At 44.4% G+C, this 14,559-nt stretch overlaps 1 protein-coding gene across 1 annotated transcript; it reads left to right on the forward strand.

Annotated features, from left to right (window-relative positions):
* Positions 1–1,497: 1,497 nt before the first annotated feature.
* Positions 1,498–10,334, forward strand: LOC123995697 (bone morphogenetic protein 2-like). Its single transcript, XM_046299365.1, has 3 exons — positions 1,498–1,888; positions 2,789–3,156; positions 9,203–10,334. The coding sequence occupies exons 2-3, from the start codon at positions 2,802–2,804 to the stop codon at positions 10,114–10,116; spliced, it is 1,269 nt and encodes a 422-aa protein (XP_046155321.1). The 5' UTR covers positions 1,498–1,888; positions 2,789–2,801; the 3' UTR covers positions 10,117–10,334.
* The last annotated feature ends 4,225 nt before the right edge of the window (positions 10,335–14,559 follow it).

Raw genomic sequence — 14,559 nt, forward strand, 5'->3', positions numbered from 1 at the left:
AATACCCACACATCGTGTTTAGGCAATACCCACACATCGTGTTTAGGCAATACCCACACATCGTGTTTAGGCAATACCCACACATCGTGTTTAGGCAATACCCACACATCGTGTTTAGGCAATACCCACACATCGTGTTTAGGCAATACCCACACATCGTGTTTAGGCAATACCCACACATCGTGTTTAGGCAATACCCACACATCGTGTTTAGGCAATACCCACACATCGTGTTTAGGCAATACCCACACATCGTGTTTAGGCAATACCCACACATCGTGTTTAGGCAATACCCACACATCGTGTTTAGGTTTAGGGCAATACCCACACATCGTGTTTAGGCAATACCCACACATCGTGTTTAGGCAATACCCACACATCGTGTTTAGGCAATACCCACACATCGTGTTTAGGCAATACCCACACATCGTGTTTAGGCAATACCCACACATCGTGTTTAGGCAATACCCACACATCGTGTTTAGGCAATACCCACACATCGTGTTTAGGCAATATGCATGTGCTGCAATGCAACAAATGAAGCTACTTCAAGCTAGGCAAGGAAAGGCGACCTATGCTGACCCTGTCCATTAACAGTGACTGGAGTCAGGAATGGCCGCACGTGTCACCGATTTGAATCGGTGGAAAGGAAGGCATGAATACCCTGACTCCTTTCCTGAGAGATTGATGCAGTTTTAGCACATTTTGAGATTTTGAGCATAAGAATCATTGAGAAAAAACATCACATTAAAAAAACAATGGCAATTGTATATATTATTTTTCTATTAAATTATCACAGGGTGAGCATTGCCTATCCTGCCTGCCTGCGTGTGTGTGTGTGTGTGTGTGTGTGTGTGTGTGTGTGTGTGTGTGTGTGTGTGTGTGTGTGTGTGTGTGTGTGTGTGTGTGTGTGTGTGTGTGTGTGTGTGTGTGTGTGTGTGTGTGTGTGTGTGTGTGTGTGAGTGGGAGGGGGGGGGGGGTAATATAGATTAATATAGTCCATCCACACGTTGGCGCACTTGCTCTGGTTCGTTTTTGAACTGTTGCAGTTTATTAAAATTCTAAAAATGGGATTCAAGTTATTGTTCTCTATGATTAACAATGAAAAAATATAGGCCTCGTGAAATGAGAACCAACATTAGAAGAATGCATTACGATGAGTATCCTATTTTCCGAAAGGAAAAGAAACCTATAGTTAGATATTTTGAAGCTGTCAAAATTAACAATGTTATATCACACGAACGAATAAAAGTCTAGGACTATAATCAAAGAAAATTTCATATTTGAGTTATTTTGTAAGAGTCAAAACACATTTAAAGGTTTAAAGGAGAATTTTGTCTGTGTAGCAGCGCGAGTTTGGGCAGGCTACTGTAGGTGCAGGACTGGTTGAAAATGCACAGGAGGTGCTTTGGAATCGACATGATTGACAGCTCTGCGTTGGTGACATCACTGTACGACAAAAAGCCTCGTTGGGGAAGAGAAGGCACCAATCAATTGGACTGCTAGTGTGATGCGCTGAGGAGAGAGAGGTTAAGCTCCCACAGCCACACACTATACAGTCTGATCTTCTACACCCGGTCTCTGCTAAACTTTATCTAAAAGTTCGCATTTGAAGATGTTCAACGACACTGCTTTGTACTTAGATCCGTCCTGTCTACACCAGTCTGCTTCCTCCTCATAGATATAACTTTAGGCGATTTTTGTATTCTATTGACCAAGACGTCTCCAGATTCCCAGCTGCGGAGATATGTGCGAGAGAACGGGGTCGGAGCAGTGCACGGATTGTCTTTCGCCCGCAGAGGAAAAGCGTGGAATAAACACGAATTAATGTGGAATTTATTGGAGCCCAAAGCTGGAAGGACGACTGGACACAGCGCTTCCTTATCAGGTAAAACAAGTTAGAGGTATTCATTATTGAAGTCAATGACAACTTTTATATTTAGAGAAAAGTTGAGAAACTCTCATAAAATGTCCATCCGCTGAGTATTCTGGATCGAATAACCACGGGAGGGGGTACATAAATTCCGAAACATACTGCACATACAAAAAAGAATACTGGTAGTATCTTAAGGATATGTACTTTTGATGTAGACCTAGGTGTGTTTTGATGTCTTGTCTGCGCAGTGGGGTACATATGGCCAGGATACGAACGTCATATCTCACACCTGCGAGCCCCTTGAAGTAACTCTACCCCGCAGGATTATAGTCATACATTGCCGTCAAAGCCTCACCAAATAAGACGCTTGTAGCGCTTTCTGACTGCTGCCACAACTGTATCTACTGGAACCTTTTTGATGCTTACATTCTGTCATGCTTTGTGTGTTCTGTGGTCTACGTGGTATTTCCTTTATACATCCCCACCAAACACTATCTCTTCTGTAATTGCAGACTTTTTGTCTGCCGTCTTCTCTCTGTCTTCTTCCAGTTTCTTTGATTTCTCCTTTCCTGTAGGCTACCGCCCCCCTTTTGTTTGACAAATCTCTTTCATTACTTTCTCACCTTGATATTCTGGTGTTTTAGTTTTGCCGCTATAATGTTAAAAGATCAATCCCCTATTTCACTAAGCATAGCCCGCGGGATGTTATTGCCAACCTTTATGTTCTTTACTTCAAAGTGACGTGTCTTTTCTTTTACACATTGCTATTATATGGAAGAAGAAACAATTTATCGCAGCTGGGCTGGGAGGAATTTTACAGTGAACCTCCAATGTCTCTCCTGTCGATAGCTGTCTGTGTGCTGTGTCGGCGGCGCATGTGTATTGACATAATCTGCTCTCCTCTCCTCGCAGGGACTAACTGACCATGGTCGCCGTGTTTCGTTCTCTCTTGGTACTGCTGCTGGCTCAGGTGTTGCTGGGAGGCGCTGCGGGACTAATCCCCGAGGTCGGCCGGAGGAAGTACAGTGAGTCCGGGAAACAGAGCCCGGAGCAGTCTGAGAACTTTCTCAACGAGTTCGAGCTGCGGCTCCTCAATATGTTCGGACTTAAGCGGAGGCCGAACCCGAGCAGACAGGCTGTGGTGCCTCAGTACATGGTGGACCTGTACCGTATGCATTCGTTGAACGGAGACCACAGCACTAAACGGCCCCGGAGCATGGGGAGGCACGCAGAGAGAGCCGCCAGCAAGGCCAACACGATTAGAAGCTTTCACCACGAAGGTACGTATTAGTGGCATATTTCACCTGGCAAAGTAGAGCACCTCTGCTCCCTCAGACATGTCAACCCTGTATTTAAACATGACTCAGAGTGTGAAGAGGATTTTCAAAGCAATTACACTTTTTTTATGACAGGCCCACTCATATCCTAACAGAGTGACACGCGTCAGGGACACACACCCTTCATAAGTAGATCATAAAACAACAAAGGGTAATTTAACAATGTAACTAGTAAAACTCATTATCAGGGTTCGACAGAGAAGTACTTGATGTGTAACTTTGAAGTGTAAAGTAGCCGAATCCCTGAAATATTCAGTGATGCAACCCGTTACCCGGAACATTCCATTGACTGTGCTATAACAGGCATCAAAACATCAAGGGTGGTGGGTGGTATCACAAGGGTCATTTGTTTCTTAATAATTGATGGTGTTTGCGTGGGCCCTGAAAACAGTTTTTCCAGACACGCACCACAGGAGAGGGATAAAGAAAGGGCGGTGTGCGTGCGCAAGTGATAGTCATCGCCCTGCTGCTACTTCAATAACACACGACATGACATTACACTACACTGTCTACACACGCAGTATGACAGAGGCCACTGTGGCAGACATAGCTCCGTCTCATTTTTAGACAGGACTAGTCAGTTCATTACTCATTCTGGTTTTGGGGGTGCGCGTTATCCTTTTCCAATCGCTCTCTCAATGCGCACTCTTTATGCGCAATTACGCACGTTCAAATAATAGAACCACGTAATTAGGCGTACATACTTATTATGTAGCTACATATGCGTCACGGACTGCGTGATTTTACATTAAAGCTACACATTTATATACCTCAGAAACACATGCAGACCAGATTATTGTTTCAGTTTGGGCCATTTGGTCTAAATGCTCAAATAAATATGAGGTATTTGATCCAAGAGTTCAACTGGAGGCACACATTGACATTTTCTTTGGGTGATGTGAACTCTGGTGGTGTTTTTTGATTTGGTATTGTATCTGTACTATGTTGTATAATAGCAGTAGGTAGAGAGGTAGGCATGTGCTCAGAGGATGTCTAACCCTCTAGTCTAGTGTTACAAGGCAAATAGTTCATTTGGGCACTACATTTACAATGCTGCAACAAAACACACCAGAACAGTTAATAATGAAACATGAAAACCAAATATTGAAACTTAAAAAAAAAAAAAAAAGTTTTTTGTACAGTCTATGTGATAGTACCTGTCTTTGGCTCTAGCTCCAGTAGTGTACGGTATATGCCCAATGTGTCCATGGATGGCCTTCTACACAGACTCCTGAGTGTTGCACTGCACAAGAAAGTTTCCACCCAGTGAATGACTCATTGGAGTGGTTGGGTCAGGATGGGTGGCTGGTTGGTAGTTCTCCTCTCCTGAGGCCTGGTAGGGATGACACCCAGTGGACTAACTGACACACTACAAACACAACTGACACTACAAACACCACTGACACTAAAAACACCACTGACATACTACAAACACCACTGACACTACAAACACCACTGACACTACAAACACCACTGAAACACTAAAAACACCACTGACACTACAAACACCACTGAAACACTAAAAACACCACTGACATACTACAAACACCACTGACACTACAAACACCACTGACACTACAAACACCACTGAAACACTAAAAACACCACTGGCACTACAAACATCACTGACATACTACAAACATCACTGGCACTACAAACACCACTGGCACTACAAACACCACTGGCACTACAAACACCACTGGCACTACAAACACCACTGGCACTACAAACATCACTGGCACTACAAACACCACTGGCACTACAAACACCACTGGCACTACAAACACCACTGGCACTACAAACACCACTGACATACTACAAACATCACTGGCACTACAAACACCACTGACATACTACAAACATCACTGGCACTACAAACATCACTGGCACTACAAACATCACTGACATACTACAAACATCACTGGCACTACAAACACCACTGGCACTACAAACACCACTGGCACTACAAACACCACTGGCACTACAAACACCACTGGCACTACAAACACCACTGACATACTACAAACATCACTGGCACTACAAACATCACTGGCACTACAAACACCACTGGCACTACAAACATCACTGACATACTACAAACACCACTGACATACTACAAACACCACTGGCACTACAAACACCACTGGCACTACAAACACCACTGGCACTACAAACACCACTGACACACTACAAACATCACTGGCACTACAAACACCACTGGCACTACAAACATCACTGGCACTACAAACATCACTGGCACTACAAACACCACTGACATACTACAAACATCACTGACATACTACAAACATCACTGGCACTACAAACATCACTGGCACTACAAACATCACTGACATACTACAAACATCACTGGCACTACAAACACCACTGGCACTACAAACATCACTGACATACTACAAACACCACTGGCACTACAAACATCACTGAAACACTAAAAACACCACTGACATACTACAACATCACTGACATACTACAAACATCACTGACATACTACAAACATCACTGGCACTACAAACACCACTGGCACTACAAACACCACTGACACACTACAAACATCACTGGCACTACAAACATCACTGACATACTACAAACATCACTGGCACTACAAACACCACTGGCACTACAAACACCACTGACACACTACAAACATCACTAGCACTACAAACATCACTGACATACTACAAACACCACTGACATACTACAAACACCACTGGCACTACAAACATCACTGGCACTACAAACACCACTGGCACTACAAACACCACTGACATACTACAAACATCACTGACATACTACAAACATCACTGACATACTACAAACACCACTGGCACTACAAACATCACTGACATACTACAAACACCACTGACATACTACAAACATCACTGACATACTACAAACACCACTGACACACTACAAACATCACTGGCACTACAAACATCACTGACATACTACAAACACCACTGACATACTACAAACACCACTAACATACTACAAACACCACTGACATACTACAAACATCACTGACATACTACAAACATCACTGACACTACAAACACCACTGACACACTACAAACACCACTGGCACTACAAACACCACTGGCACTACAAACATCACTGACATACTACAAACATCACTGGCACTACAAACATCACTGGCACTACAAACACCACTGACACACTACAAACACCACTGGCATACTACAAACATCACTGACATACTACAAACATCACTGACATACTACAAACATCACTGGCACTACAAACACCACTGGCACTACAAACACCACTGGCACTACAAACATCACTGACATACTACAAACATCACTGGCACTACAAACACCACTGGCACTACAAACACCACTGGCACTACAAACACCACTGAAACACTACAAACATCACTGGCACTACAAACATCACTGACATACTACAAACATCACTGGCACTACAAACACCACTGGCACTACAAACACCACTGGCACTACAAACATCACTGACATACTACAAACATCACTGGCACTACAAACACCACTGGCACTACAAACACCACCGAAACACTACAAACATCACTGGCACTACAAACATCACTGACATACTACAAACATCACTGGCACTACAAACATCACTGACATACTACAAACACCACTGACATACTACAAACATCACTGGCACTACAAACATCACTGACATACTACAAACATCACTGGCACTACAAACATCACTGACATACTACAAACACCACTGACATACTACAAACATCACTGGCACTACAAACACCACTGGCACTATAAACACCACTGACATACTACAAACATCACTGACATACTACAAACATCACTGGCACTACAAACATCACTGACACACTACAAACATCACTGGCACTACAAACATCACTGACATACTACAAACATCACTGGCACTACAAACATCACTGGCACTACAAACATCACTGACATACTACAAACATCACCGGCATACTACAAACACCACCGAAACACTAAAAACATCACTGACATACTACAAACATCACTGACATACTACAAACATCACTGGCATACTACAAACATCACTGGCATACTACAAACATCACTGGCACTACAAACACCACATAAATACTACAAACACCACTGACACACTACAAAACCACACAGGTATGGTGACGGGGACTGAGACCACTCCCTCCACTAGTGTAAACCTCCGCTTGACCTTAATTGTAGCCATTTGGGATACATTTCAGCCACTTCAGTTGTTTACCGTTGCATCCTCCTGTCTTTTCATCCAATGCTCCAGCGCAGCACGGTTTGGGGTATTTTGATTGTTCCTATGGTAGAGGTGGGAAGAGTGGGGGGTCCTATATGTTTAATATACGTGTAGCTACACATGTAAACCATAATGTCAAAGCCTGAAGCCTTATCCATTCTTCACATCTGTTCCGTGATATTCATTTCAGAGAGGCAATTCATTTCTGTAATATCGGGTTTCAATTATATTTAGTTATTTTTGCCAAACAGAACATTTCCAGGCATAACTCAGTAACCGGCTGCCATAGACAGCAGAGATGAAGGACCTGATATTAGCCGTTATCTTTTGTTTTGGCCCACAAAGAGCCAAGAAATGAGGAATGTTGATGCACTCATATCTGTGCTTCACAACTCTTAGACAAGCCCCAACATGTTGTTCACACAGTGCATGCAGTACCTCCTTCACTCACACAGCAGGGTTCTGGATAGAGAGAGAGAGGGAGACATGGGAGGGGGGAAAGATTTGGAGCTAAAGAGAGAGAGAGAGAGGGGGATTTGGGGTTCAGAGAGAGATAGAGAGAGCGAAGGGTTGAGAGGGATTTTGGAGTGAGTGGGCGAAAGAGAGAAGGAGAGAAATAGAGAGAAGGAGAGAAGGGGTTTGAAGGAGAGAAATAGAGAGAAGGGGTTTTCCCACATCAATAAGGATTGATGGGTCTAATTGAGGTCTTTGTGCTTCTGGAGAGAGATTTAGGATGAGGGGGTGGAATTTCCTAAATGCCTCCTTTGAAAACGCCCTGAGTTCAAAGTTAGTGTTTATTTTACCACTCCAAACAGATAACAAGCATGTCTTTGTGCCATCTGTAAAACACTTAAAGGTAAATGTAAAAAGTTTGACTACAATCAAGAAAATATAAGTGCTGACATTGACATATGTATCCAAAATTTGTTTTACACACTAATGTTAGTAATTCATTCTCAATCAGGCCAAATATACACATAGGAATAACATGTGTATGTATAGACTGCTACAAAAAGGTGTAAAAAACATAAAGATAAATGAGCCATACTTCCCTATGGCCCGTAATCATGTCATAATAATCTAGCTTTGATGATTCCATGATGGACGACAATTCCTTTTTCCACACATTCAATAATAACAGCACTCCATCATGGAGCAACCACATCCTAAAGGGCAGCACATTCTCCATGGCATTTAGTGGCCTCGCATGCATAATGGTTAGATGCTATCACTGGTCTTGGCTTGATCTTATCAACATTGGAACACCACTGCTTTGATGTCATGACATTTACTCTGATGAAATCTATGAATCTGACCATATTGCAGCTGGATGGTCATATCTGTTAGCTTTTGCCTTTCCACTGGATTTAGTGAGTGTGTGTATGATGACATGAATGACAACTATGTCTCTGTGGAAAGAATATCAGTTTATCAGGACAGTAAACCTTTGTCAATCTTCTTCCCTGTTCCTGTATAATCTATAAAGACATACATGTTTGCCTCTACATTTTTTAAATACATTGCAGCATGCTCTCCGTGTGAGCACTGTATCTAGTGGCTGTCCTCCATTCCCAGTAACTTTCTCCATAGAGTTACTCTACCACCTTTATCAACACAACCTTTGCAGTAAAAAAAGCATGTCCTGATCATAGACATAAATGTCTATATCAACATCATCCACTGACCCTAGCTCTCTCCTTTTCCTCTCTTGTAGAGTCCATGGAGGCTCTGGCCAGTCTGAAGGGCAGGACAACCCAGCAGTTCTTCTTCAACCTCACCTCCATCCCTGGAGAAGAGCTTATCACCTCTGCAGAGCTCCGGGTATACAGGGACCAGGTCCTGGGGGCCACAGCAGCTCCCACCAGTAACACCAGTCACAACAGCAGTAACAGCTCCAGGACCAGTGCTGGTGGCTTCCATCGTATCAACGTGTACGAGGTGTTTGGAGCCCCTGCGTCTCCCCGTGGGGAACCCCTGACACGCCTCTTGGACACACGGCTGGTGCAGGACTCTCTGAGCCGCTGGGAGAGCTTTGACGTCAGCCCCGCCGTGTCACAGTGGACCTCCGGGGGGCGCCACAACCACGGCTTCCTGGTTGAGATGCTCCACCCAGACACCCTGGAGGGCGAAGAGGGCCAAAGACAGAGACGACACGTCAGGGTAAGCCGCTCCCTCCACGGGGACCAGGACTCATGGCCCCAGGCTCGCCCCCTGCTGGTGACCTACGGTCATGACAGGCAGGGGAATGCGGTGCTGCACAGGGACAAGAGGCAGGCAGCAGGCCACAGGAAACAGAGGAAGAAGCACCAACACAAGGCCAACTGCCGCAGACATGCCCTCTACGTGGACTTCAGCGACGTGGGCTGGAATGAGTGGATAGTTGCACCCCCTGGCTACCATGCCTTCTACTGCCACGGGGAGTGCCCCTTCCCATTGGCCGACCACCTCAACTCCACCAACCACGCCATCGTTCAGACGCTGGTCAACTCTGTGAACTCCAACATCCCCCGGGCGTGCTGCGTGCCCACAGAGCTCAGTCCCATATCACTGCTCTATCTGGACGAGTATGAGAAGGTCATCCTCAAAAACTACCAGGATATGGTGGTGGAGGGATGTGGCTGCCGGTGAGACACACCGAGACAGAAGGATGGAGGGATGGAGAGACTCAGAAAGAGAGAGAGAGGGAGGTTATATGGACACCCGGTTTCCCAATGAAGACGTTTTATTTATATGACAGAAAAGACACAAACATAGCTATTTTGGAAGAAGATTAAAAAACAAATATATATGAATATATTTATGTCTACTTAAAGTTGGGGAAAAAATAAATATTTTACTCAGAGGAATAATCCTTTACTGGTTTTGAAAATGTATTTCTGATGTACATTTCAAAATGGGTGCAATACCACATGAAGTACAATGCTCAGATTTTTATTTGTATTTATTTCTATTATAACCACTTTATTTGTAAATAAATAATGTGTATTTATCATGAGAAAACACTTTGGTTGCTCCAATTGTCCACACTTGTCCAGCTGACTTCCCAATTCGTGTTGAAAAGCATTCAAATCAAACTAAGGATGTCACGGGGTCAAAAGTAGCAGAACCTCTCCCACATAAATTAGCCGCAAAATAACAGAGAAGACAAGGTTAAAAGCTAACTCTCTAACAGTGGATGCCAAGATGAAGCATTTACACCTCTTATGATAAACGTACAGTAACTGGAGCCTGGCGGTGTGTTTTGAAAGGGTCAGTGTAAGTGATGTAATGGCCTGCAGTGGGGTACAGAATCACAGAAGGGTCCAAGGCTGCTACATCTATACAGATGTTATAAGGTCTCTGAGGAGGACTGGGAAAACACAGCGAGATGTTTTCCTCCAGTAGGTTTACATGGCATTGCACAGATCCCTGGGAAGGAAACCAGAGGTAAAAATGAACCCCTGGGAAAAGTTCATCTTCTTAACTTGAGAGAGAGAAAGAGAGAGAGGGGGAAGTAGGGAGAGAGAGAGAAAGAAAACCAACAAGCTGAGTTGTGTGTCAGTGTGTGAGCGATTTGTATTGTGTCTGTGCTAGGCTGGGCTGGGCTGGGCTGGGCTGGGCTGGGCTGGGCTGGGCTGGGCTGTGAGGTGCTGTGAGTTTGTTGACTGTGCGATTTGAGACATGACAGGCTGCAAGCTATCAGACAGACACAATGGGCCCTCAGCAAGACACAATGACTACAGCTGCTTTAATTAATAAAGACAAACAAACACACACACAGACACAGGTGTCCCTGCTCCATATGCACACACACAGACACAGGTGTCCCTGCTCCATATGCACACACACAGACACAGGTGTAATTAGCATAAAGGAAGGGACCAGGAAATGTGTCCACAATGCAGATACAATGGACGGATAACAGACACATTTTAATAATATATGTAGACATATTTCTGTAAAGGTTGGCACAATAAGAAGATAGACAAGATCAGGACAAAGGACCCATGTTAGCACCAGGTATAAACGGGGCGTTAGAATGAATGAACACTAATGAACAACACTCCAAGTGACAAACAACAGGGGATTAATGCTCATACTTGATTCATATGGACAGATAATGGCAGGATGGGATGGCAAAAACAAAACATATCACATGTCCAAGACAGAGCACAGACATAAAGGTTAGAATTAATATCTGTATACTTGTATTGTTCTCAGAGAAGTAATGCAATCACTAGCCTAGTGACTGGGAATAGTCCTAAAAGACACAGATGAAATACATACTGGAGCCACACTGGCGGGGTAGATAATGAGAGAGTGAGAAGAAGAGAGAGCGAGAGAGAACGAGAGAGGAAAGGTTGTGGAGTTTGACAGACTGTTTTCTGCTGTGTTTGCATTAGACAGAGTTTGGAACGGAACACAAGGCAGCTCAAGAAGCTCTAAATATAATGTTTTTTATACGAGCGCACATTGGAACCATGGAATGTTGGTTTTAAACTCAGACACATGCATGCACTCACTTGCAGAGAGCAACCCATCATGGTTGTTTTTTCAATCAGCGAAGACTTTTCTGGTAGGCTTTTGGGGAAACAATCCATTTTAACAAATATATGCTTTCAACTCAAGTTCATCTATCGTTTAATAGTACCGGAGTTACATTTCCAAACGGCTGTATAATGGTGAAATGTCTTATCCTTAAGCCCCTAAGTCCTAAGATAACAACTTTCACTCAGTCTCTGATGTTTTGCCATTGTGTATATTGAGAAGTCATTGTGCAACAGACAGATGTTATTTTAATTTTTTTAACCTTTTTTTAAGCAGGGAGTCAACATTGAGACCAGTCTCTTTTTCACAAGGGAGTCCTGCATATACAATTTCATGAGATAAAAACAAAAATCTAATACAATATAAAACAAGTAAAATACAGCAAAACACAAATATTTAAGAAAAACTTTTACATTCCTCAGTAAAAAGATGACCTAATACCTAATCTTACCCAGCACCCACCTGGGTGATGCAACAAGCAGCCATTTTGTGCTAGAGCAGTTCCGGTCCATCAGTTTCAATCCCCTGGCCTACACATGTTATTTTATTTTACCTTGCATCCGTTCCCCCGAGAGTTCTCATCTGGGGTCCATTTCTGTAGTGTAGACCCCAACCACAGAACTCAGAGCAGCACATGGTCCCCCCCTATAGCCCTGCCTGCCTGCCTGCCTGCCTGCCTGCCTGCCTGTCTGTCTGTCTGTCTGTCTGTCTGTCTGTCTGTCTGTCTGTCTGTCTGTCTGTCTGTCTGTCTGTCTGTCTGTCTGTCTGTCTGTCTGTCTGTCTGTCTGTCTGTCTGTCTGTCTGTCTGTCTGTCTGTCTGCCTGCTTGTCTGTCTGCCTGCCTGCCTGCCTGCCTCCCTGTCTGCCTTTCAGCCTGTCTGCGTGCCTTTCTACCTGCCCGTCTCCCTCCCTCCCTCTCTCCCTCCCTCCCTCCCTCCCTCCCTCCCCCTCCCTCCCTCCCTCCCTCCCTCCCTCCCTCCCTCCCTCCCTCCCTCCCTCCCTCCCTCCCTCCCTCCCTCCCTCCCTCCCTACCTTGCCACAGCACACCATTTTAATGGACTTCAGGAGGAAGTCACTTCGCTGACAAAGTTAATGAAAATGTGATGAAAATCAACTAAATGTTCAACAGTAAAACTTTACCCCCCCCCCCCCCACACACACACACTTTTAGGTCGGAAGATGGGGAGAGGGGGTTGGAAGAAAATGCTTGTGTTAAAACAATGTTAGATTTAATGGTTTGCCTTTATAGCTACAGTCTATAAACCTTTCATTGGATTGAGGGGAAATACTGCTCCCAGGGTGGGGGACACGTGAGGTGTACTCCTGAATGTTACCCCCTTGCCCCCTAATCCAACTCCACTTGGTTCCGGTACTCTGTGTCAGCCAGTGTTTCTCACCCCCCAGGGGCTGGCTTTAGGGCTAGATTTATATCAGCAACCCCCCCTTCCACCCCACCTCCTCCCCTTCCTCTCCTAGGGGACCAAGGTTAGAGGTCACAGTAATGATCTACTATGACTCACTTCTACCACAGCTCTGACGAGCAGACTTGTCACTTTGCCATAAGCTGTTTGTGACAATGCAGAGTGACACTCCTCAGTTCTATTAGGGTAGACTACCATGAGCACTGCACACTGTCAGATAAGACTGTGTGTGTATATTTCTGTTATGCCCATGTATTATGGTTTAGCTAAAAACAACTGTGAGATATGCTGTGTGAGATATGCTGTGTGAGATATGCTGTGTGAGATATGCTTGGTTTAAAGGGGTCCTCCTTCACCTGCTACACAGGCCTCAAACTAAATCCCTCTCCAAACTCAAAGCTGGTTATTTTCTTCCCTTTCTGAGCATCTGGTAAATAAGTTAAAGGTGTGCTTCTCTGTTTTTGTTTACACACAACAGAACGGCTGCAGAACTGATGAGAATAACATAGAGAGAGGGGACTCTCCCTCTCTAACTGGCATGGCAGGCCCATTCGTTTAGCTGTGTGCAAACCACACCAAAAGTTTCTGCAGCCCCAACAACCAAAATCATAAGGGTTCTGAAATCAGATTTCCACATTTCTGGCGGTGCTGTATTCGGAAAGTGTGCGGCGTGCCGTGCACCTTTGATGAAGCGAAGTGCTCCGTCCGTCGCTATGGGAGATCTCGGCCCCGGCCTCTCGCCAGGCAGGGTGGGGCGCTTGTGACTCTTTCTTTCTTCTTCTTTTTGTCTTTTTTTTCTTCATGTGCTGCACGCTAATTTTAGAGGTGGTGCACTGCACATGGTGTTTTTTCTGTTTTCCGAGAAGCATCAGTGAGATGACGTCCAGCATAGCTGAAACTGTGGCATCTGTGCTGCAGCTCTGAACACATCAAACAGGCCCTCGTTTGTCCACACAGTCAACAGGAGAAACAAATATGGAAATGGATTTTCCAGAATGACTGGGAGAGATGATAGTACTTATTCTTATATAGTATTTTATTCCATTGTGTGTGTGCGTGTTCATGATTGTATTATACTTGTGGGGACCAGAAGTCCTCACAAGGATAGCAAAAAAACAAGTGAA

The sequence above is a fragment of the Oncorhynchus gorbuscha genome, linkage group LG14, assembly GCF_021184085.1.
Source record: "Oncorhynchus gorbuscha isolate QuinsamMale2020 ecotype Even-year linkage group LG14, OgorEven_v1.0, whole genome shotgun sequence".
Taxonomy (NCBI): Eukaryota; Metazoa; Chordata; class Actinopteri; order Salmoniformes; family Salmonidae; genus Oncorhynchus; species Oncorhynchus gorbuscha.